Consider the following 26,689-nt stretch of genomic DNA (forward strand, 5'->3'; position numbering starts at 1 on the left):
TGCCCCAGTGCAGCCTTGCCCCCAGTGTCCAGTGCAGCCTTGCCCCAGTGCAGCCTTGCCCCCAGTGTCCAGTGCAGCCTTGCCCCAGTGCAGCCTTGCCCCCAGTGTCCAGTGCAGCCTTGCCCCAGTGCAGCCTTGCCCCCAGTGTCCAGTGCAGCCTTGCCCCAGTGCAGCCTTGCCCCCAGTGTCCAGTGCAGCCTTGCCCCCAGTGTCCAGTGCAGCCTTGCCCCCAGTGTCCAGTGCAGCCTTGCCCCCAGTGTCCAGTGCAGCCTTGCCCCCAGTGTCCAGTGCAGCCTTGCCCCCAGTGTCCAGTGCAGCCTTGCCCCCAGTGTCCAGTGCAGCCTTGCCCCCAGTGTCCAGTGCAGCCTTGCCCCCAGTGTCCAGTGCAGCCTTGCCCCCAGTGTCCAGTGCAGCCTTGCCCCCAGTGTCCAGTGCAGCCTTGCCCCCAGTGTCCAGTGCAGCCTTGCCCCCAGTGTCCAGTGCAGCCTTGCCCCCAGTGTCCAGTGCAGCCTTGCCCCAGTGTCCAGTGCAGCCTTGCCCCAGTGTCCAGTGCAGCCTTGCCCCAGTGTCCAGTGCAGCCTTGCCCCAGTGCAGCCTTGCCCCAGTGCAGCCTTGGCCCCAGTGCAGCCTTGGCCCCAGTGCAGCCTTGGCCCCAGTGCAGCCTTGGCCCCAGTGCAGCCTTGGCCCCAGTGCAGCCTTGGCCCCAGTGCAGCCTTGGCCCCAGTGCAGCCTTGGCCCCAGTGCAGCCTTGCCCCCAGTGTCCAGTGCAGCCTTGCCCCCAGTGTCCAGTGCAGCCTTGCCCCCAGTGTCCAGTGCAGCCTTGCCCCCAGTGTCCAGTGCAGCCTTGCCCCCAGTGTCCAGTGCAGCCTTGCCCCCAGTGTCCAGTGCAGCCTTGCCCCCAGTGTCCATTGCAGTAGGGCTGCAACTAACGATTATTTTCATAATCGATTAGTTGGCCAATTATTGTTTCGATTAATCGGTTAATAACCTTAAAAGGAAGTGTGGTGTATAATTTAGTTAATATGTAAAGTTTAAAAAAAGGCAATTTATTCCTAAATATCTTTATATGCAGGGGTAAATATAAATAACCAACTATATGGTTAGGGAGTAAAATCTCTAATCCTCTCTGAGAATAACAGACAGAAGAGATATACTATTAGAGGTTGAATCTGGTAAATATCATCAGACTCAGATCAAATTTTTTTATTTAAAGAAAAAAAAAATTCTAGACTATTTTGCAGATTTTCAAACAGAACTGTAATATTACATGCTTTTCTGCAGCTTCTCCATTGAAGTATATTGAACCAAAAAAGCACCGTTTTGGATTGAAAAAGGTCCTTGACCCTTTCCAAATACACAGCAGCTGAAAAAAGCATAGATGTGAACGTTAAATGAACTGTAGTGCATTTCTGCAAAAAGCAACAAAAAACACATGGGTGGGAACCAGGCCTAAGACATTAAGTAACATAATGGAGTTAAAAAAGAATTAAAAATTAGCCCTTCATTTTTTTACTGTGCAGCAGTGAAAGTAATATTTACAGTTGAGATTATTTGCTCTTTTTGTACTATGTAGGGCTAATTTTAGCTTTTTTAACCCCACTATGTTACTGGCCGATTAATCAATTATGAAATGAATTGATTACTATTTTCATAATCGATTAGTTGTCGATTAATCGATTAGTTGTTTCGGCCTTACATTGCAGCCTTGCCCCAGTGCAGCCTTGCCCCCCGTGTCCATTGCAGCCTTGCCCCCCGTGTCCATTGCAGCCTTGCCCCCAGTGTCCATTGCAGGCTTGTACACATTTAAATATGGCGCCACCGAGATCACAGGGACTCGGCGGAGCGAGTGCTGCAGAGATCGCAGGGACTGGTACACATAGCTGAGTGTACTCAGCTCTTCTCGGTGCCGCTCACCGTCACGCCCAGTCCCGCCCTATGATGGACATAACACAGGTCCAATGACGGGACTGGGCGTGACTGTGAGCAGAGCCGAGTAGACTCGGCTATGTGTATGTCGGCGGCGATCGCTCCTCTCACAAACAGAGGGGATCGGCGTATAACACGCACCCACGATTTTCCCCTGATTTTAAGGGGAAAAAGGTGCGTGTTATACTCCGATAAATACGGTATTTATTTTTTATCTTTTTAAGCAAAACTTGACAATGCAAAATACCTCGCCACGCAGGGCGGAAATACAGTCAAACGCTTCATATAAATTTTATATAATATAGTTTTTGTTATTTATTTCATTATAATTCATTTTGATTTTTTATTCACATTTTTAATTGTTTTTCATAAGACAGCGCAACACTTTTTTTTTTCTCTATATTGTCTCTAGATATACCTGCTCATCCATGGCCAGGCTCCATGGTTCATCCTTTTGGGACTTGGCATCCAGCCAGGTTTTAGCTGATTTTTGCTTGCTCATGGAAATAAAATGTAGCACACACACACTGATTAGGTTTTGTGAGCAAACCCTACTTTTTTATAAACCATCCTGTACATGTGGTCTAAACACACCTCCAAGCTAAATGTTAGGGTCTGAGGAACAGTTGTTTTGTTTTTAAGTGTCTCAACTTAAAGCGACACTTCACCCAAAAGGGGAATTTACACTTGTTTGCATCCCCCCCCCCCTCCACATTTTGGCTTTTTGGGGGTGGGCGCAGGTACCTAGTTTTGATAGGTACCCTCTCCCACTTCGAGTCCAATTGCTGTGGTGATCTGAGCTAAAGTTCAGCACCCCTCCTCTTTCCCCTGCAGCCTTCTGAAACACATCAACGTTCCCAGAAGACTGCGAGACTATTCCGAATTTGCAGGAGGAAACTGGCTGTGAAGCCGCAAGGCTTTACTGATGGTTACCCATACTTAAGATGCCAGCACCTGGACCCAAAGCTGATTGAAGAATCTGCTTGGGTGTGGACATCGCTGGATCCCTGGAGCTCCTCTTTAAGGTAGAAGTCCAGCGAACGTTTTTATTTTTCTTTACTACCTGTCCCAAAGATGTGTAAGGAAGTATGGAGAAATCCTGTTTTACAAATGTCCTTAGAACAAGAATAGAGATGAAATATTCTAATAGTAGGAAGTGTCAAACTTTGGATTTCCCCTTACTTTCGGTCTTGATGACAATGGTTACCAGGATAAATGGGGGGGGGGGGGGGGTTCTTTCAACAGGGAGAAAGAAATAATAAAAAAAAAAAAAAAAACTGAGAAAATCCCTAGCTGGATTATTTTCTGAAACCAATACTGCTGGGAGTGTCGATCTCCTGTGTCCCCCAGCTGTGCTTATTGGTTCCTCCTGTCAATGCCAACCCCTAGGTAACTATTGTATTCTGTAGTGATGTAGGGATTGGTGGCAGAAGCCACACAGCACAGTTAGGGCACAGTAGATCAACACTCTGATGCTTTGGTTTCAAAAGAGACTTCAGCCAGGAAATTCGGATTTCAACAGCGTGGGCATTCACATCTTTGCAGGTACAGCTTTTTTTTTTTTTTTTTTTAAAGCAAGTTTAAGTCAAGGGAATTAATCATAAATTCTTGTTTGCTTAGTGCAAAAAACAACAGTTCACTCTGTTTTCTGTGCCAATTCACCCTAAAGGAATTGACTGATGAATAATTCAGAGAAGACTCTCTTTAACCCCTTAACGCTGACCGTAGGCAAATATGCATTCATGGCTTGAAGGGGTTATACCGTGCAGGCATCACCCCGGTACCATTTTTTTGGACCAGCGGTTGACTTTAGAGCCGGATTTGGCTTTGATCGTGTCTCCTATGTAAAATCCCGGGAGCGACATCACAACGTCCCTTTCGGTTTACTCGGCTGCCAATTAAAACAAATTACAGTATTCAGAAACGCCAATTTTGGCAATCTGAATACTTTTAAGTGCAAAGGAGGGATTTGGGATCCCTCCATAAAGAGTACCTGTCACCACTTATTACTGTCACAAGGGATGTTTACATTTTCTGTGACAGCAATAAAAGTAATCAGTTAAAAAATAAAATAAGAAAGAAATACCTTTTTTTTTTTTTTTCAAAGCGCCCCTGTCCCCGCGTGCTCGCGCAGCAAAGAAAACGCATACTTAAGTTGCGCCCGCAAATGTAAACAGTGTTCAAATCACACATGTGAGGTATTGCCATGATTGTCAAGGTGAGAGCAATTATTCTAGCAAAAGACCTCCTCTGTAACTCTAACCTGGTAACCGTTAAATTTTTTTAAAGCATCGCCTATGGAGATTTTTAAGTCGCCATTCCACGAGTTTGCACAATTGCGTATGAAAGACTGCTGCGCAAATACCGTGTGAAAATTTCAACGATCGCCATTTTATTCTCTAGGGTCTCTGCTAAAAAAAAAAAATATATAATGTTTGGGGGTTCTAAGTAATTTTCTAGCAAAAAATATGGATTTTTACTTGTAAGCAACAAATGTCAGAAATGGGCTTAGGCATGAAAGGGTTAAATGATAAGTTCACCTTTTGATTACATGTTATACCAGTATTTAGGGTGTAACATGATACCAAAGAGTACCTGCCTGCGCCCATCCGATCCCGCTCTGTGACTGTGGGTGGGGGATCTTCTCCCCGAACCCGCTGTCACAATTTAAACGATTGGCGGCTGTGCAGGGTGATTCACAGTGATTTGTGAATTAATGAACTACAACTATCATCTGTCACCGTGGCAGATGGCTTGTAGTTCTCAATGAACTGAGGGCGATGGTGGGCGCTCTTGTAGTTCATTGGTCTTCTTGCTCTCCAGGAGGTACAGACAGCTATACTGAGATTCTGCAGGAGCCTGACATTGTACCTGTGATCTGCTGATTGTGGGTGCAATGCTCTGCAAGCTCCATAAAAAAAAATAATAAATGCACATTTTTTTTTTTTTTTAACTGCAAAAATATGTGCATTTATTTATTTTTAAGGCAAACTTATCCTTTATTGTGTGTAGGGGAATGTGAAAACTCTTGATTTTCCTTAACTTCATGGTTAAGGCCTTCCAACTCTTGTTCCACTGTCCAAACAAACTGTTTCCATGGTCACTAAGTGCTCTTTAGTTAGACCCCTTTCACACTGGGGCACTTTGCAGGCGCTACATCACTAAAAATAGTGCCTGCAAAGCGCCCTGATAGAGCCGCTGCTGTGTCTCCAATGTAAAAGCCCCGAGGGAGCGGTGCGCTGGCAGGACGGTAAAAGTCCTGCTAGCAGCATCTTTGGAGTGGTGAAAGAGCGGTGTATACAGCGCTCCTTCACAGCTCCTGCCCATTGAAATCTGCAGCAGCACTTTGCGGTGGTTTTAACCCTTTCTCGGCCGCTAGCAGGGGGTTAAACTGCCCTGCTAGCGGCCGAATACCGCCGCTAAACCGACGGTAAAGCGACGCTAAAAATTACCACCAGTGTGAAAGGGGCCTTAGGCTGTTGGTGGAACTTATCCATAAAGTCAGGTCCCACTAGCAAGAGAAACGTAATCACTTCAGCTCCCGAAGGTTTTACCCCCTTCCTGACCAGGCTCTTTTTTTTGCGATACGGCACTGTGCTACTTTAACTGACAATTGCGCGGTTATGCGACGCTGTACACAAATACAATTTGTGTCCTTTTTTCCCACAAATGGAGCTTTCTTTTGGTGGTATTTGATCACCTCTGCGGTTTTTATTTTTTGCGCTATAAACAAAAAAGACTGACAATTTTGAAAAAAAAAAAACAATATTTTTTACTTTCTGCTATAAAACATATTCAATAAAAAAAGTGTAAAAAATCTAATCTTTTTAGTCCATCAGTTTAGCAGTTACTTTAGTTTATCAGTTTAGCCCAATTTGTATTCTGCTACATATTTTTGGTAACAAAAATCCCAATAAGCATGTATTGATTGGTTTGTGCAAAAGATATAGTGTCTACAAACAATGGGATAGATTTATGGACTTATATATATATTTTTTTTTTTTTACTAGTAATGGCAGTGATTAGCGATTTTTAGCTGGACTGCAACATTTCGGCGGACAAATCTGACATTAAGTGACGCTTTTTGGGGACCAGTGACACCAATACAGTGATCAGTGCTAAAAAAAAAAAAATTGCACTGGCAGGGAAGGTGTTAACAATGTTTTCCCTGGGTGTGTTTTCTTACTATGTGGGGGATAGTCTGACTCGAGGAAAAGACCCATCTGTGTTTCTGATTAGCAGGAATCACAGATCTGTCTCTCCCTCACTGACAATGACCCTCACTTGTTTACATAGGCAGACCGCCGTTCTGTCATTCCCTCGAACGATCACAGGTTGCCGGCGGCCAGGGCCCCGCCGATTACAAGAATCACGTACAGGTATGTGATTTTGCGCTAAAGGGCCACCCTGCCACATTATATGTACGCGGGGCGGTCCTTATGCGGTTAAAGTGATTGTAAAGTCTAGAATTTTTTTCTTAAAATAACAAATATGTTCTACTTGCCTGCTCTGTGCAGTGGTTTTGCACAGAGCAGCCCCGAACCTCCTCTTCTTGGGTCCCCTGCCAGTGTTCCAGGGTCTTCCTATCTGTGCTGGTTATGGGGGCACACCTGTGGTCCGAGCCACACTGCCTGTGTCCATGACACACACGGCGTGGCTCGGCCCCATCCTGCCCCCAGTCTCTCCTCACAGTATTTGGTAGCAGCAGGAGCCAATCTCTCCTCAATTTCCTGTAAGAAGAGGAGAGAGAAGACTGCAGCCGGTCACAGCGCTGGATCCCTGACAAGCTCAGGTAAGTGTTCAAAGGAGGGGGGGCGGGTGAATAGTGGGGTGTCTTTTCCCTTAAAGCAGAATATGCAAATAAAGCAATTCTAAAGGAAAATATATATAATATATATATATTCTTTTTAAATAACAAACACGTCATACTCTCCTGTTCTGTGATCCTCATCTTCTTGGGGCCCTCGCCAGTGCTCCTTCGAGTGGGCTGCTCCTGACCCTCGCTGCCTGCATCTATAGACAGACAGTGGGGCTTGTCTCTGCCCCCCTCCCTTGTCAAAGGATTAGATTGACTGCAGCAGGAGCCAATGTCTCCCGCTGCTATTGATCTGCCCAGTAGGGAGGGAGAGAGAGGAGAAAGCCATTGCTTTTGTGCACATCGCTGGACTGAGATCGGGCGGGGGGGGGGGGGGGAGGGGGGCTGCACAGTGAAGATTTTTTCCAAAGAATAGGTATTCGCAGCTTACAAAGGTAAAAGTAAGCAAGACTATCATAGATTTAAAATTGAGCACATATCCACTTTTAATGTGATCTGCTTGAAATGTGCTCCTTAATTTAGTGTTGCCATGGTAATAGGTAAAGGGCAGGGAGGAATACAAGGACTTTCTATTACTGGAAGAACAAAGTGTGACCTCTCTAGCCTACGTAATTGCATTATGTTTATTACTGAATGAAAGGCTCAATATAAAGCTCAGAAGTGAAAAATACATTATGTTCTTTCTGATCTTAGATGTATCTTTTTTTTTTTTTTTTTGTCACAAGTAGTACCTCACATTGCCAATAAGAGAGTGATAGGTGTCTCGGGAGCCGCACATCAAGCCAAAACCTGCTGTATGATAGCAATCTCAACCTGCGCCTTTTGCCAGGCCACGCCCTCAACACATTTCACTCCGCCCACTGGAGCTTACTCTTGGGCATGTTGTTTCCCTAACCATCATCCAGGACAGCACATGAGAGGGTGTGACTCCTTCCACCTAAACAGGAAACACAAGTCTCACAATAAATATAATAAGATGCTGGTAACCTCCAGTATGTGCCTCAGGTATTTGAGCACAGCATCTGTGTCAGACCTTCCTACAGCAGGCAGGGGCTCCATCTGGACTAAGCCGGTCACTCAGTACAGTGGACTCGGGACTTAGGGAAAGATGGTACTGCAGAGGAAGCTTCCTTTTTTTTTTTTTTTTTTTTTTTTTTTTTTTTTTTTTTTTTTTGACTGCACAGATCCCGGAGGTCTCCACCATCCCTCTCCCTTACTTATCTCATCTACCCTACCCTTTTCCCCCCCTTCCCCTTCCTTTCCCCCACCTTCCCCTTCCTTTCTCCCTTCCTTTATCTACTCTACCCCTCCTGTTTTCCAAACACAACATCTCACATCAAGTATTGCTAACTATTCTTGAGCGTAATTGTGGAGTAGTCTGGACATTACTATCTTAGAAAATCTGTCTTATTCTTCTTTAAAGCTCCTTTTCTATTTTGTACAACGGCACACTTTGTAACTGCAGTGCGTTATGTGTTTGAATTAATTAACCACTTCAATACCGGACACTTTCACCCCCTTCCTGCCCAGGCCAATTTTTAGCTTTCAGTGCTGCCACACTTTGAATGACAATTGCGCAGTCATGCAACACACTGTACCCAAATGAAATTTTTATCGTTTTTGGTGGTATTTAAAGGAGTTGTAAACCTTTGTGGTTTTTCACATTAATGCATTAAGGTAAGACGCCCCCTGCGTTGCAGCTGCCCCCAGAGCCCCCATTTTTCTTACCTAAACCTGATCGTTCCAGCGATGGGGACAAGCACATCAGCCTCAGCCACTGCCACGGGTCCTCATTGGATAGATTGATAGCAACAGGAGCCATTGGCTCCCACTGCTGTCAATCAAATCAAGTGACACGGGAGTCGGGGCCTGCTGTCTGTTTCAATGGACACAGCAGCAGGACTCGGGAGCACACCCACACCAGTGCCCTCATGGAAAGCGGCTCTCCGTGGGGGTACTCGATGAGGAGGAGGAGCCAGGAGCGCCGCCGGGGGACCCCAGAGAAGGAGGATTGGGGCCGCTCTGTGCAAAACCCTTGACATGTTATTTAAAAAAAAGAAAAGAAGACTAACCTTTACAATCACTTTAATTGCCACTGGAGTTTTTATTTTTTGCTAAATAAACAAAAAAAAGAAAGGAAAAAAAACCCCACATTTTTCTTGGTTTCTGTAACAACACTTTGTAAATAAATAATCCATCATAAATTTAGGCCAAAATGTATTCTGCTACATTTCTAAGTGTATATTTTTTAGTCTGTAGGAAAGTTTTATAGCATCTACAAACTAGTATGTGTGTGTGTGTGTGTGTGTATATATATATATATATATATATATATTTTTTTTTTTATTTATTTATATATATATATATATATATTTTCATTCTGAAAATTGATCAGTCCTGCTGTACTAACAGCCTATATAATTTCTTGAGGCATGAAAATGCCAGGACAGTACAAATCTCACTCAAATGACCCCTTTTTGGAAGGTAGACTGCCCAAGGTATTTAGTATGAGGCATGGCGAGTATTTTGAAGTTGTAATTTTTTTTTGTCACAATTTTTTAGAAAATGAAGAGATTAAAAAAAAAAATTTGTTTCACTTTTTCTTTTTTTTACCTACTGTCACCAGTGCAGTACATCGTCCTAATGTAACTGGTGTGGCAGTGATCTGGGACACTGACTGGTGGTGGTATGTTTAGAAAAAAAAAAATGAACGAAAGAAAAAAAAAAAAAAAATATATATATTTTTTTTTTTTTATTTTTTTTTTCTTTCGTTCATTTTTTTTTTTTTTTTTTTTTAAAAGTTATATATATATATATATATATATATATATATATATATATATATATATATATATATATATATATATATATATATAATTACTTTTTTTTTTTATTGCATACTTTAGACCAGAGCAGCACAGTGTTGCTATGTTAACACTGTACTACTCTGGGAAGGTAATCGGGATTTTATTTTTTTATTCTTGCACACTGATTGCTTATTGCAGTCCCTGTTATAAACCGATTCATTCAGTGTTTACTATTTGTGATTAGCTGTGATTGACCGCAGGTAATCACATGATACAGATGGACTGTGACCAATCACAGAGGTCAACACAATAGTGCACAATGAATGGCATGAATATTCCTATTACTTTACCAAATCTAAATCTTTTTTTACCTCCAGGTGCCTCCGTGTGAATCCTAAAGGATTAGATGAAGAGAGCAAGGACTATTTGTCTCTTTACCTGCTGCTGGTCAGCTGTCCAAAGAGTGAGGTGCGCGCCAAATTCAAATTCTCCATCCTTAATGCCAAGGGTGAAGAAACCAAGGCAATGGGTAAGGGGCCTGCCTGTATAGATTTTACCAATGATGTTGTCTTTCCTTTTGCAGTCTTTCACCTCCATGTACATGTGTTTTTTTTATATTTTTTTTTTTTAAGAGAGCCAACGAGCTTACCGCTTTGTTCAAGGAAAAGACTGGGGTTTTAAGAAATTCATTCGCAGAGATTTCCTGCTCGATGAGGCCAATGGCCTTCTCCCAGATGATAAGCTGACCCTTTTCTGTGAGGTATGTAATGGTAGCAAAACTATTTGCATATGTAGGTCATCTTATGTGATTCCTGTTCACAGTGGGGCCCTGCTGTCCAGGCTTTGTGCCCACATCAACAAATTACATTCTCCCTTTTGTATAGCCAGTGCAGTACCTTACAGATGAAAACATGTAACAGTGAAAAACTGGGCTTAATAAAAGCTACTGTGTTGCCAAAATCTACATGTATATCTATCTCCCTGTAAAGGATCTCTGCTTTCTTCAAGGGCTGTGTCAGCTTAAAGAGTCTTCAGATTTTAATAAACGTCCAGATGTATCGGATACCTGTTCTCCTGCTGCTTACTGTGGTTTTACCTGCAGGCTGCTATGTGGCTACTCTGCTCTGTAGGGATGTAGCTGCTGGCTGCAGAAACCATGACATGCAATGGAGGACACAGCCATAAGCATCTCAGATGCTGAAGATTCTTTATCTGGTGTTCCTATTGAAAAGAGTGACGCTCCGTGTTATGGGCGGAAGCTAGATAATTACAATTCCTATTCTTTTGCAAAGATTGTTTTTTTTATTTTTATTTATTTTTTTATGACTAGGTTGCTTTAACAGCAAAAAGCCGTTATCTATGGTAACATCTATCAACCAGTCAGACCTCAATTGTTTTAGCTGTTTTTTTATGGATACATTTTAGTATGAATTCTTGAAGCGGAGTTTTGCTTTGCTTGCTATGGGATATACTACATACCAGTGGTCACTTTAGATTGGCATGCCTTGTCCCTCAACTCTCCACCTTTTAATACACATTTTTCCCATGACATTCACTTGGTGTATGGCTCCTCACAGGCCGCCTGAAATTTGCGTTCTCTGTTATAGAATCATTTTTGCTCAGGTCTCCACATACCAGATTCCAGAGTCACCAGTCAGGTACTTGTCAGGCCATGGTTATATATTGCAGCATGGATACATTGCTGCTGTTGCAGCACCATATTTAAAAAAGCCACCTAGATGTTGGCCCTTTGCATTTTTTGTATAAAAAGTTGGCACTACACAAATCTGGCACTGCACATCCACGATGCAGCGTTAATTGCACATAAGTTTGGCTTGCTCTTTTACACCATGACACTGCATGCTCCTAGACTGCTTTTACCCAGGCACTATATCCCTTGACTAATAAACTGTGTACCTCCTCAGCTTACCCTGGACTAGCCTTTCTTAGCCATGATCTTAAGGGGGGAATCTTTTTACTGACCACAAATTTAAGGAGCATTCTTACTACTGACCATCATACTAATGTAGCGTGAGCTGTAGATCTAGTAAATATTAAAAGCAGTACCCTGAGACAGAGTTCTTTTAAAGTTCCTCCCTATTAAAAAGGTTGAGAAAGGCTGCCCCATCCCAGGTGCACATGAATAACCTGTGACACACCTCCTATAGTGACCCGCACAACGCTACACCAAATAGAGGTACAACCTCTGAGTAGTATTGGGTACACCCACCAATTAGACCCCTTTCACACTGGGGCGGTGCTGGCGTTAGCGGTAAAGTGCCGCTAGTTTTAGCGGGGCTTTACTGCTGTTATAGCGACGCTTTTCGGCCGCTAGCAGGGTGCTTTAAGCCTCTGCTAGTGGCCGAAGAAAGGGTTATAATAGCGTCCGTGTTGCGGTGCTGCCGAAGCCTTTTGCAGGCGCTACGGCAGCGCTGCTCATGCATTTTAATGGGCAGGGGTGGTGGAGGAGCGGTGTATACAGCGCTCCCAAACCGCCCTAAAGATGCTACTTACAGGTCTTTTTTTTCCGTCCTGCAAATGCACCGCTGCTTGAGAGGCGCTTTACAGGCGCTATTTTTATTGCTAAAATGCCTCGAGCGCTCCAGTGTGAAAGAGGTCTTACTGTGGACTGCACATAGGGCTGGGGAAAAAATCGATTTGAATCTTGAATCGAGTTGAGAGGTCAAATCGATTAAAATTTTCAGCAAATCAATTTTTTTATTTATTTATTTTTTTCACCAGGACCGGCGCTGACACCATGCTGGTCCTGAGGAGCTGCGGGCAGGAGTTTTTAGGCGAGGCCGCGGCTTCGGCCTAGTCCGCGAGGCCGGACGCTGCGGACTAGGCCGAAGCCGCGGCCTCACCTAAAAACTCCTGCCCGCAGCTCCTCAGGACCGGTGCTGTGTCCATCAAAAAAAAAAAAATTTGAATCATGAATCGAGGGTTTTTTTTTTTTTTTTGTTTTTTTTTTTTTTTTAAATCGCAGATTTTTTTTTTTTTTGGAGAAAATTGCCCAGCTCTAACTGCACCCCATTTTGGTGAAGACCTTTGGCATGCACGTTCTTTGATCTTATTATTTAAACCCCTTATCCTTTGGACTGATCACCCTCAAAACTCGGCTCCTATGGAAAGAATTTAGGATATCTGGCAATATACCCTTGTTTACATGTCCCAACATCGACTATTATCTTATAAGCTCCGGAAGATTTTACTCCCTTCTAGACCAGGTTCTGTTTTTGCTGTTCAGCACTGCGCTACTCTAACTGGTAATTGCTCTGTCATGCAATGCTATACCCAAATTAAATTTTTTATCATTTTTTTTTTTTTTCCACACAAATAGGCTTTCTTTTGGTGGTGATCACCACTGTTTGTTTTTTTTTTTGCGATATAAATATAAAAAGACCAAAAATTTTGAAAAAAATACAATTTTTTTTTCTTTCTGCTATAAAACATATACATAAAAAAAAAAAAAATCAAATTTCTTCATAAATTTGGCCAAAATGTATTCTGCTACATGTTTTTGACTAAGAAAACAAGCAAAAAAAACAATAACTGTATATTGATTGTGTGTTTTTTTTTTTTTTTAAATTTTATTTTTTTATACTACTAATGGCAGTGATCAGTGACTTGTAATTACTGTGATAGTGTAGTGGGCAATCTGACACTGACACTGGAGGAAACTGCCACTGACATCACCAGTGACACTAATACAGTGATCAATGCTAATACTATACACTGTCACTGTACTAATAACACTGGCTGGGAAAGGGTTAACCACTAGGGTGATAAAGGGGTTAAATGTGTGCTTAGCTATGTGTAAAGTGTGCTGCTTTTACTATTAGATCTCTGCTTTGCAGGAATGATAAACTGACAGATCACTCCCTCTGTACAGAGCTCTGAATTTTTTTTTTTTTTTTTACAACACAGAGCTGTGGTCTGTGATTGCACACAGCCAATCAGCAGGTCCCAGGCGTTAATCATTGGCTGGGACTTGCTGACAGGCTCCTGTTGTGTACAATCCGGAAGTAGGCAGCGGCGTACGGTTGCGTCACTTTGTCTACAGTGGCCGCTGGCTCGCAGTACATTGCGGCCGGGCAATCGGCAAGTGGATAATGACGTGATGTTTTGTTATGGCATTAATTTCTGTAGTTACCCAATAGGATACAATAATACGTTTCTAGTGCTACTGCAGATTTATGTGACCCTGGCTATATTTTGACATTGCCTTCTTTTGTTCTCCCTAGGTCAGCGTCGTTCAAGATTCTGTTAACATTTCTGGGCAGAACACCATGAACATGGTGAAAGTACCGGAATGTCGTCTCGCTGATGAACTTGGAGGATTATGGGAGAACTCTCGTTTCACTGACTGCTGTCTGTGTGTTGCCGGGCAGGAATTCAAAGCACACAAAGCCATCCTTGCAGGTCTGTTTGCATTTTTAGCATCCTATGTGTAGCAATGTACTGTGTGAAGCCAATGAGCAGGATGTCATTCGTTTTCAATCATTGCTGCTTACTGGTCACATACTGAATGATGTAACACAGAAAAGCAATTTGGCTAGTGTTGACAGCACTCTCTGATATAGAGCCATACAATTCTTGTGTTCTCTGGTACTGATAAGCTTCCACAGGTGTTTGACATACATCAGCATCTGCCGAATGTTGTGCACCAAGCCTAAAAAAATAAAAAACCCTGCTATGTCCCAACCTGGGTAACTAAGAAGCAGTTCATGTTGCTTAAAGTCATTGTACACTTTCAAATGTTTCATTGTTTTAACTAGGTATTAGTGTAGTCATCTTCCCTATGTTTGGTTGTCCTACCTTTTTGTAACGATGGGCTCACATGTTGTGGCTGCAGTTTGTGCCATGGCTGATCCATGTATTGCAGCAGCTAGCTTGTCCCTATGTGTCCGAGGGACAGGGCATCTTCCTTTTCCAGGTCACACAGCATCCAGTCTTCACCACCACTGTGATGCAGCACATATGTGGGAGTGCTAATGTTATAAAAATGCATCATCTTCCCACTGTGTGAGTGAGTTCTCTGTGTCTGTGAATTCTCTGCCTGCTTGTGTCTCTCAGATCTAATTACTGTGTAGCACTCACCTGCAGGAGCGCTAGACTGAGACCCAGGGATTGTGGGATATATCGTTTCTTCATTGGAAGTGTCCGGTTTCACACTACAGACAGAGGCTGTGCATTAAAGGGTTTGTTACCCCAACGCTTCATGTTAATGTGCCTGCTGTACCATGTACTTGTATGAGGAAATCTCCTGTTCTCTTTTTGTATTGCTTCAGTTGTGTGAAATCCCTGGTGTTCTGCTAGTCCCTTTGCTTTCCTAATAAAAATTGACCACGCTAATCAGGAGAACACACCCTGGTCTGTTCTCTAGTTATCCTGGAACTCAGTGTACTCTCCTCCAATGATCACACTTTACACCCCCCGCTGCACAGCCATTCACTGGGAAGCTCGGTGTGCTGCTGCTTCTCCTCCCCCCAACTCTTATGCAGCTGAGAACAGAGGGAAGGTAATCACTTATAAAATGGGGAAAACATGTATTTATAATGTGTTTTTTTATTTTATATCTAAACAAAAATGTTTTGCCTTTCATTTCTTTTTTTAAACTGGATGGTGATCATTTACAATCACTTTAATCTGTGCAGTGCCATGCCATGTGCCTCCATGTTTCAACACAAACTGAAACTGCTGACACGAGAATGTTAAGATTTATTCTACTGTAGGCCGTGCATACAGGGCAACAAATAACACAGTGAAATTGCCAGATCAGTGCACATCCTACGCAGGTGAGAACCCTGAGATTCAGGTAGCAATGTTTTTACCGTAGTGTTCATTCTTGAGGCCTGCTGCTCTTGTGTACAGAACTCACGTAAGGAAAACGAATGCTGGCCATAGACGTTCGAATCTTAGTTGGGACCGGCCAAGATTCAAATCATCTATAGGCAGGCTGATTGTGCACAAGTTGATCCATCGATGGACTTTGGTACAGCCAGGATGTCAGATTTTTTCATGCAATTATTGCCAGCAGCTAGCAATAATCGGTGTGTGTTCTCCCAGCAGGGACGGCTCGCTGCGCCCATCCCCCCCACTGGGAGAACTCAATAGCTCCCTGGGAGGGATTCATTCAGTGTTGGTGGGGGAATCAAGAAATTTTTTTTTTTTTCCCCCTGCAAACCGTGGTTGCATGAAAGAAAATCGCACCAGCTATGACCGGCGTAACACGTAGGCTGCACAGCAGACACATACATTCACCTGTACTTTCCCCTGTGTGTACACATGGACTCTCCTTCCAGATCCTATTGTTCAGTACTTAGTGGCAGAATGACAAATTGCTTGCAGGGGACAGGCCTATACGGTCCATACGCATTTTTATTTTCCTGCAATTAACCTATAAATCTGATTGTAGTTTTACTTAAACAGATTTCTGAAATGATCGTTTGATGCACCATAAATAGTAAATTTACCTGCGTGTATGACATCGCTTTCAGTGCCGAAAGCTTTTGAGGAAATAAAAATAAAAAGTGATTTTTTTAGAATTGATCCATTGCTTGAAAAACCAAACAAAAGACTTTAAAAAAGATCAGGATTCCTCTACCCATGTGATCAGTATCATCTTCTATTTGATAAAATAGTAAATAAATTGAAAGTATATGTGAACCCTCACCTTGTAAAACAACCCATTAGTTTTAAAATAGAAAAATATTTGTATCGATATAAAAAATAAAAAAAAACATTATAAATACTTCTTTTTTTTTTTTTTTTTTTTCTAAAAGTGATCACACACCCTCTGTTCAGCATATAAGAGCTTGGGGGGGGACGGCAGCACACTGATCTTCCCAGTGAATGGCTGTGCAGGAGGGTAGGGTGTTAGGACAAGTATGATCATTTGAGGAGAGCAGGCTGAGTTCCCAGCAGAACTAGAGAACTGACCACACTGTGCTCTCATGCTTAATGTGGCCAGTTTTTAATAGGAAAGCAGGGGGACTGGCAGGAACACCAGGGATTTCATACAAAGAGAACATATCCTTTTCTCTTACAAGTACATGGTACAGCAGTCACATATCATATGTTAGGTTTGCATATTCTTTAATTGATAATTCCTGTTAACAGACAGAATACTACAGTGATTATTTATTTGAAAGATCTCATCAATTGTGTGTATGAACCAGCATAAAACCTGTGTGCAAATACACAATATCGGGGGGTTCTAGTGGCAGTCAGGGGGTGGCGGAAAAGTGCAGTGAAAGTAAGAGCACTACCTTCATTTACTTTATCAGTAATGCAGCAGGAGAAGTGAGCCTCCATAGTAGGTGAGAGCAGATCTGGGGTAAATCCGTTTCAAATCAGTCATTGGGTAACTGAGCTTACAATAATATTAATAAACATCAGTTTTGGCTTGCATGTTCCTTGCTATAGCTGAAAGACTGCTACAGCGTGGGCTCACATTGCGGGGAGGGCACCTATAGACGTCCTCCCATGATTGCGCTTCCTGCGCGCCCCCTGCAGCGTGCATTGGCACGGATCTTCGGACACAGCTGATCACAGATCGGGGTAAAGAGCCAATCACAGCGGATCTTTACCATGTTTTCAGCTGTGTCTAATCAAAACCCCAAAATCAAAATAAAACCCCCAGTGGCGGTAAATATCACGAAAAGAAAGCTCTATCGGTCTCCAAAAAAAATGAAAAAATTTTCTGTGTTGCATGAGCACGCAATTGTCATTCAACGTGTGACCGCGCTGAAATCTGAAAATTGGCCTGGGCAGGAAGGGGGTGAAAGTGCCCGGTAGGCAAGTGGTTAAACAGTATAAAGGAATTTTGGGTGCCCCTTGTTTTTTTCTTCTAGAAAATAGCACTGTATTGGAAGCGGCGTCAGTAGAGAGTTCTGTCATTCCTGTAGCAGTTGGCTGACGCTTTACATATATACATTATGGAAATTGTCAGGTCTATTTTATGCTACATGTACCTTCTTTGGCATACAAGCTTCCCAGGGACATCTGTCAGCACAAGATACAATTGTGTTTCCTTTTGCTTGATACATTGCAGCTGATTGATTAAGCCAGAGGGAAGTAAAGTCTATGATGTCCATGGCAACCAATCAGGCTCCAGCTGTCGTTTTTTCCAGCAAACATGGAAAAGGGCAATATGGCTGTTATTGGTTTCCTTCACCTTTTGGGTTTGAAGCTACAGAATATCAATAAAATAATGCAGACTGGTATTATGTGGGAGTTGATGAACCTGGAACAAAGGATATAGTGATGTGGTCCTTCGTAACAGTTGTTTTCTAACATTTACTGTGTAGGGAATAGCCAGCTTCTGATTGCTATGGAGGTCGCTGTTCTTGCACTTTAGCTTTTTGGCGTTATTATGAGGCTGCTTGCCATTTGTGGATTTATCGTGTAAAACAAGATCAGCATCTATATCAGATTCAGTATTCTTCCTTTATTTTCTGCCTCTTTCTATTGTCTGTAAAGTGCTATGTGCTTATATACTGGTAATAATTTGGAGACATGCATTTAAAAACGGTTATATAAACAGAGTGTAACGGCTATTTCCACTTTAAAGGAGAAGTATGGGTTTGGGGTTTTTTCCCCTAATCGTACTCACCTAGGTGGATGCAGCATCGGTCCCCCGCCACCTCTGCATTGAGAACCGAACACCGCCAATGTCTCGGTTCTCACAGCTCCCGAGAAGAGAGCTGCTGACTGTCAATGAGCAGCTCTCCTCTCTGCTCCTACACGCTCACTGGAGCGCTGAGCTATGGAGGGGTGGGGAGTCGCTGTCTCAGCGGCTCACTGAGAGGCTGAGACTGCCATCAGTCCAGGCACCTGGCGGATCCAGACTTCTGAAGTCGGGATGATGCGGTGCCTGGACTGAACTTGGTAACGTCAACAGAGAGCGGACTTCAGACTGCTCTCTGCTGAAAATGGGTCACAGGAGTGCAAAACGAATTGCACTCCTGTGACCCATAGGAGAACCACAGCCTAACGAGTCAAGGCTGGACTTCTCCTTTTAAGTAACAAGTTTCATTTGTATTCAGGTTGTAAGGATTCTTTCAAACAGGCGGTCGGCCTGGCGGACTCCGCTTTGCTCAGCGGGAGGGGGGTCGCTCCGTTGATCCCCGCTGAGCAGATGAATGACAGGTTCGTCTCCGCTTATTGTGCTGAGACGGACCTGCCTGTCCCTCTCCCTCTTTGGGGAGATCAGATGAAGACGGACCGTCTGTCCGTTTTTTTTATACGATCCGCCAGACGGATGGAAAATGGGGTCACCATCCATCTGGATTTGGCAGACAGGATCGGATAACAGCGGGTGTCAGCAGACATATCACCGCTGACTTCCGCTGCCCCATAGGAGTGAATGGAGGGTCCGATCAGGTCCACCTGAAAAACAGACAGGTGGACTTGATCGGAAAGCCCATGTGAAAGGGGCCTAACATGTTGTTCAGCACCACCAGGGCAAACAAGACTTGTAGCTTTCAATAGACTAATGCTGGCCATACACTATACGAAAAATCGGCCGAAAAATCGTTCGTATGGACACTTCGTTCCTTTTTCGGCAAGTTAGTGGGTACAAATCGATAATCGTTTGTGACGTTTTTGTGGAAAAAAAACGAACGGCATGTTTGGAAAATTTCTGCCGAACGTACGATAAATTGCAAGGTTAATGTGTTTCCCGTCCGAACTGCCTGCACTAGGTATATGTAAAAAAACGAACACAAAATTATTTATTCATGTCCACTGAACAGATTATCGGACATTATATGATGGCACGATCGTTTGCGGTCACGGTCGAACGTTCGTTTTTCGAAAATGGGTTCGGCCGATTTTCTGTATAGTGTATGGCCAGCAAAAGAATGGGCTGTTCAGTCCATTGACACTTCTGCAGCTGAGTAACTGAAAGCGCATACAGAGGTACAGGCAGAGGGCTGTAGGCGGTGTCTGCAGGAGCCTAACATTGCACCTGCGAGCCACTGATCACGGGTGCAATACTTGCAGGCTCCTGTGTTCTAAAAAAAAAAGAAAAAAAATGCACTTTTTTTTATTTTGCCTAGAAAAGCATGTGCGTAATGTTTTTGTTTTTATTATTTATTTATATTTAGGGTGGTACATGTGACATATTCCAGCAGCTGTGGCGCAGTCATGCAACGCTGTACCCTACCAAAATGGACTTTTAACATTTTTACATACATTTAGAGCTTTCTTTTGGTGGCATTTGATCACCACTGGGTTTTTTATTGTTATTTATTATATAAACGGGAAAAAAAGACCAACATTTTTTTGAAAAAATCACAATATTTTTTACTTTCTGCTATATAGCTTATCCAATAAAAAAAAAATGTAAATCAAATTTCTTTATAAATTTTGGCCAATGTATTCTGCTACATGCCTTTTGGTTAAAAAAAACAAAAAAACAATTGGTATGTGTTAAAGTTATAGCATCTGCAAACAATGAGATATTTCCTGGAATTGTTACAATTTTTTTCTTTATACTAGTAATGGCGGTGATTAGTGACTTATAATGGGACTGCGATAGTGCGGCGAGCAATCTGACACTGATAAACAGTGTAGTCCCTCGCGCTATCAAGTGAATCAAACTGATCTAATAAAAATTGCAGCTAGACCTAAAGTGTATACAGTGCACAAAATTGGTGTAAGATAAAAAATGATCAGCGCAACTTAATAGAATAAATGCATGTTACCTGTGAACAAATGAAAAAATCCCCTATATAAAATATAATCCTTAGCAAGATAGAACTCCTGTGCAAATTTATGCAATGAAGTGCACTGTGCAAGATGACAATAAACATTGCGAGATAGAAAATAAACTCCTGTGCAAATAACGTAACGTGCAAATGGCTAATAAATAGTTAAACAAACTGTGCAAATAAGCATGTCCTAGAAAGCTCAAATATATAGAACTATATAGTATAATAATAGTCCACCGTGTTTAAAATAAATAAAGTGCTGAACGTGTCATTAAATGGTATCTTCAATCGGAGATCTTCATAAACACCACTTAATGCTCTCTGGGCTTGTACCTCAATATGAAGTATATACAGCATTGGCAATCAGCTTAGCTGGGGGACATCTATGGGCCTCCCGACCTTTAGAGACAGTGATAGCCAGTGGTGTTTCTCCAAATAGTGTATTCCAAAAGATGGGTTCCGTATTCACAGCCATTCACGGAAAACTGGCATGTAAGGGGATAAAAGAAGGATCTCCCATAGTGCAAACCGTTTAAATAATGAATTTATTAAATAGCCAAATGGGCACTTACAAAGAAAAAGGTAAAAAAAACAGCAGAAATGTGCAGTACACAGCGTTGGAGACACCTCTTACATCACTTCCCGTTCATTCGATATCCGGCCACTCCCTATGCATTACATCACGTCACGTGACTTCACCAGGATAAGCCGCTAGCGTGCGCCCATCTGACACACCGCATCTCCGATCCCTGTAAAGAGCCTATGACGTAGGCTCTTTACCATGTGATGAGCTGTGTCCAATCACAGCTCATCACATGGTAACCAGGAAGTGCCGTTTTTTGGCTTTTCCTCTTCTCGCGCTGACAGGGCACGAGTAGAGGAGAGCCGACCGGCTGTTCTCCTGGCAGATAATCAGCGTATTGATTGTCAGTGCAGACCCATCGAGGATGCCCACTAGAGCCCACCAGGGATGCCAATCTGTGCCCATCAGTGATTGCCTGTCAGTACCTCCTGATCAGTGCTGCATATAAGTGCCACCTCATCGGTGCCCATCAGTGCCCATCAGTGAAGGAGAAAACTATTTACAAAGAATTTTAAAAACAAACAAAAAAAAAAAAAAACCCCAGTGGTGGTCAAATACCACCAAAAGAAAGCTCTAATTGTGGGAAAAAATATATAAAAATTTTGTTTGAGTACAGTGTTGCATGACCGCGTAATTGTCATTCAAAATGCAACAATGCTGAAAGCTGAAAATTGTCCTGTGGATTGGAAGTAAGGAGGGGGGAGGGGGGGGGGGAGTGCCCTGTATTGCATTGGTTAAAAGGTTAATAAATACCTATTTCCTTGGAGTCTTCTGGCCAGCCAGGTGATGTCTTTTGTTCTTTATCCTTTCCTTCGTGTAGTGCTGACACTTTGCTCAGTGCTTTATATACTGTAATTCACACTGGAATGTACCTTTTTATTGTAATGTTTCTCAATAACAATAGTAAAAATCGTGGAAATAGAAGAAACCTTTGAGGGGTTTTTACACGTCCCCACTCTATTCTAAGGAAGAGTTGAGCTTTAATTAATTAAAAAAAAAAAAGTTTTCCTGTTCACGTTGATTTAATTTCCATGATATTGTCTTTTTCTTCAAAGTAGTACAGTGTGTTTAACAATGTTACTGCAACATAAATATTAGATCATTTTTTAGCACAAAGCCGCTTTGAGACGCTATTGTGACCAATTAGTCTGCATCAAGCACAATTGTTATGACTACAAAGTGTGACTTGTTTCTGAGCAGACTCCCACAATGCTTTGCCTCGTGTCACCCTGCCTCATGTTTGATAGGCTGGCAGCTGATATCCTTTCAATTAAGTCTTTGCAGCGCTAACTAATTCCTCAGTTTTAAGGGTAAAAAAAACGTTAGATGAACTGGAAGAAGCGCCAGCAGGGCTTAGGATCGGGAGCTGCTCGCTTTTTAAATTGGCGGTGTAAAATATACAACTGTCACCAATTGTTTATTGCGAGCAATAAATTATAGGCTTACAATGGGAAGGTGTGGATTCTGGTGAAGGAGGATTGTGTGGGGGATGCTTTGGAGATTTGCATTAGCAATAAATAACTGAGCTTTACAGATGAACTAGACATCATTACGTTTTATGTACTCTTAGTATACGGCAATAGAGGCGGCTGGTCTAGGGAGCCAATTATAGTATGGGGTCCAGGACAGATAGCTCTCCATAGAGCGGAGAAAAGTTAGAACCTTTGTCAGGTTTTATTACTCTGTCACCCTGCTGAGATCTCCTCTCACTTTCTGCTTGGGTGATGGGAGGACCATAAATGAGCATTCATATATACCTAAGGAAGTGCGAAGGTTCTGACCCCCTCCCCCCAAAAAAGTTAATTATCTAGTTGTAATTAGTGGTGCACCAAAATTAAAATTCTGAACCGAAAATTCAGGATGCACTTGGCTGAAAGCCGAAAACCAAAATTGACCGTTTAAAAAAAAAAAAAAAAAGTTTAATTAAAGGGTAACTCCACTTTCGTGGGGGGGGGGGATAGAAAATAATATAGCATATACTATTGCGACACAAGTCATATTGTAATTGAATGTTATTAAAAATGACCTTTAATTTTCTGTAAAGTGCAATGCAATATGGCTACCTGGACAAGTTCTGTACACAGAAACATTATTTCCTGCTTGTGTGATTGGCTCACCAATTTCCCCAGAAGTCTGCACTAAGATACAAGTCCGGTATATCAGGCATCCCCTGCAACAAAAATGTAATTTGTGGTGAGATACTCCCAATAGGAAATCACGTCATTAGAGCCCTGCAGGTGCTTCAGCTGATTGATAATTATGAAACCATTCCTATTAGATTCACTTTCCCACATGGACACAGAGAAACGCACAGGGATTTCTTCAGAATAACAATGTAGGAATCTGCACCAAAGTTTGTTAAAATCCTTGTAATGTACTAGATCACCCAGGGGGGATGTTTTTTTTTTTTTTTCAACAAAAGTGTAGTTACTCTTTAATATGGCTGGTGGTGTAGCGCTGAAGTCAGTGGGACGCGGCATAGCGCTGAAGTCAGTGGGACGCGGCGTAGCGCTGAAGTCAGTGGGACGCGGCGTAGCGCTGAAGTCAGTGGGACGCGGCGTAGCGCTGAAGTCAGTGGGACGCGGCGTAGCGCTGAAGTCAGTGGGACGCGGCGTAGCGCTGAAGTCAGTGGGACGCGGCGTAGCGCTGAAGTCAGTGGGACTCGGCGTAGTGCTGAAGTCGGCTTTTTATTTTGTTTGTTTTTTTTTTTTTTTTTTTGTTTTTTTTTTTTTTTTGTTTATAGACAAAACACCAATAACCCTATTTTCAGACGATAGTTTTCGGCGGACGTAAACTAGTTGTAATACTTTGAGTCATTACCTTGGGGACCCTGAAGGTATTAAACAAAAAAAAAAAAAAAAACTGTGACCAATATACGGTTCATTCATAAAGTATTCAGACCCCCTTCACTTTTTTCAATGTTATGTTGCAGTCTGATACTACAATTGTTAAAATTCCTTTTTTTGACAAGAGGGGGCAAGAGGGAATACCAAGGGAAAAGTAACTCTGCCCTGCTGCTTTGTGTCATCATGATCCCACCTCCCAGTCTAAAGAGGATGTATAATGACAGATGTACCATAGAGAGAGCCTGGGTTATGCTGCTGGTCACGATGCCCAAAAGGAAGGGGTCTGATTTTACTGTTGGGATCAGATGCAGAAATTTAAGTGAAAATGTTGGCAATGTAGATCCTGGCTCCACAATGTCAAGAATTGAAAATGATGAGCTTGGAGTCCTGCTTTAAAGTGGTTGTAAACCTCAGACATTAAATATGAACAAAGCATATCCCTCTATAGTAGGGGTGTCAAACTTAATTTCATCAAGGGGCTGCATAAGCGGTATGATTGCCCTCAAAGGGCCAGTTGTATCTGGGAAGCGCTATGTTCAGAGTGCAGAGTTCAGGAGTGCGCTATGTACAAAGTGCAGGAATCCGTGCGTTAAGTACAAAGTGCAGGGTTTAGGGGTGTGCTATGCACAGTGTGAAACCCAACCCCAACCCTGAACCCTCCCAAAGCTTCCTCGCATCTCTCTCTCTCCTACCTGGCCTGGTTCTAGTAAACCTCCCTGTGTAGGCGGATCTGCCTCGCCTTGCAAGGAGATCATTCTCTCTATCTCTCTTTCTCTCTCTCTCTCTCTCTGGAGATCTGTCCCTGCCGTATGTGCAGGGATCTGTTATTTCTGGGAGCTGCTGTGTTTGCAAGTGACAGCGGGGAGTGGGAGCGGAGGATCAGAGGTAGTGGTGGTGGAATGGCGTTCCACCATGTTTCATCTGCAAAACTAGGTGCGAAGGCCACTTGACAAGGCCTGGAGGGCCATATTTGGTCCACGGACCTTGTTTTTGACATGTGTGCTCTATAGTGTGTACAGTGAGGGGAAAGAAGTATTTGATCCCCTGCTGATTTTGTAAGTTTTGCCCACTGGCAAAGAAATGATCAGTCTATAATTTTAATGGTAGGTTTATTTTGTTTATCACTGAAACAGTGAGAGACAGAATAACAAAAATATCCAAAAAAACACATTTCAAAAAAGGTATGAATTGATTTGCATTTTAATGAGTGAAATAAGTATTTGACTCCTTCGCAAAACATGACTTAGTACTTGGTGGCAAAACCCTTGTTGGCAATCAGAGGTCAGATGTTTCTTGTAGTTGGCCACCAGGCTTGCACACATCTCAGGAGGGATTTTGTCTCACTCTTCTTTGCAGATCCTCTCCAAGTCATTAAGGTTTTGAGGCTGACGTTTGGTAACTCGAACCTTCAGCTCCCTCCGCATATTTTCTATGGGATTAAGGTCTGGAGGCTGGCTAGTCCACTCCAGGACCTTTATGTGCTTCTTCTTGAGCCACTCTTTGTTGCCTTGGCTGTGTGTTTTGGGTCATTGTCATGCTGGAATACCCATCCATGATCCGTTTTCAATGCCCTGGCTGAGGGAAGAAGGTTCTCACCCAACATCCTTTGACAGCTCTTTGGTCTTGGCCATGGTGGATTGGAATCTGATTGCTTCTGTGGACAGGGGACTTTTATACAGGTAACAAGCTGAGATTAGGAGCACTGCCTTTGAGAGTGCTCCTAATCTTAGATCGTTACCTGTATAGAAGACACCTGGGGGCCAGAAATCTTGCTGATTTATAGGGGATCAAATGCTTATTTCACTCATTAAAATGCAAATCAATTTATAACTTTTTTGAAATGCGTTTTTCTGGATTTTTTTGTTATTCTGTCTCACTGTTAAAATAATCCACGGATTTTGCTTTTTACTGTTTTTAGTAACATTTAGTTGAAGATGAATTGTGTTTTTTGTATCTGAAGAATAAGTTTAATTTTGTTCCCAGAGTTGTATAACGGTGCACCTGCGTATCAGCCCTTTTTGTCATAAAAATATAATTTTCATAGAAATAGCGAGCAATTTGCAGCTGGCGCCACAGTCATTTTATTGAACAAATTAGAGTGAAATGTGGGCAAGCGTCTAATTAGCATATTATGCAAGGCAAGTAGTAATGGTGCAGGATGGATAAAGTGCAATAAAACGATTGCTAATGTTAGGAACTTTTCATTGTCGGGCGCTGCTAATTTAAATGTGCGCTCCACCTGAAACAGAGGTCTCATTTCTGGGTACAAATCTCCAAACCTGAGTTCAGTTCTGCCCTCCATCTGTGATCACAGAGAAGGGAACAGAAAGGGGGAACTAAACTTGTGTTGAGGCTTTGGGGGTTTGAGTTATCTAGAATGTAGCATGGGAAAGATTCCATGAGTAATGCCGCGTACACACGACCGGTTTTGCCGTCGGAATAAACTCCGAAGGTTTTTGCGATGGAACTCCGATGGAATTCCATTCAAGCGGTGTTGCCTACACATGGTCAACCCAAAGTCCGACCGTCCAGAACGCGGTGACGTACAGCACGTACGACGGGACTAGAAAAGAAGTTTAGTAGCCAATAGCTTCCGTCTCGTACATGCTTCAGAGCATGCGTCGTTTTTGGTCCGTCGGAACAGCATACAGACAAGCGGTTTTCCCGATAGGAATTGGTTCCGTTGGAAATATTTAGAACCTGTTCGATTTCTAGGTCCGTCAGAATTTTCGAAAAAGTAAAGTCCGATGAGGCATACACACAATCGGAATAGACGATGAAAAGCTTCCGTCTGACTTTTTCTGGCGGACATTCCGCTCGTGTGTACGTGGCTTTAGGGTGAAAGCTAGGTTCATACTAGGACAGCTGAGACTTGATCCAATTTTCAGTGTGATGTAGTAGTGCGACATGGGGGTGTGTTGATGTGGTTTTTGTACCGCTACATTTTTGCTTGGTGTTTTTTTTTTTTGTTGTAGGGGAAGGCGACTACTCAA

At 42.8% G+C, this 26,689-nt stretch overlaps 1 protein-coding gene across 5 annotated transcripts in view; it reads left to right on the top strand.

The window, feature by feature from the left end:
• Positions 1 to 26,689, top strand: part of SPOP (speckle type BTB/POZ protein) — an 81,182-nt gene that overhangs the window by 15,654 nt on the left and 38,839 nt on the right. For all 5 annotated transcript variants that reach the window (XM_073607808.1, XM_073607804.1, XM_073607807.1 and 2 more), the window contains exons 5-7: positions 9,927 to 10,078; positions 10,182 to 10,309; positions 13,794 to 13,971. In XM_073607808.1, the coding sequence (XP_073463909.1) occupies positions 9,927 to 10,078; positions 10,182 to 10,309; positions 13,794 to 13,971 (458 nt within the window). The remainder of the gene's footprint in view (positions 1 to 9,926; positions 10,079 to 10,181; positions 10,310 to 13,793; positions 13,972 to 26,689) is intronic.

Source organism: Aquarana catesbeiana, linkage group LG12, assembly GCF_042186555.1.
Source record: "Aquarana catesbeiana isolate 2022-GZ linkage group LG12, ASM4218655v1, whole genome shotgun sequence".
In the NCBI taxonomy this organism is placed as follows: domain Eukaryota; kingdom Metazoa; phylum Chordata; class Amphibia; order Anura; family Ranidae; genus Aquarana; species Aquarana catesbeiana.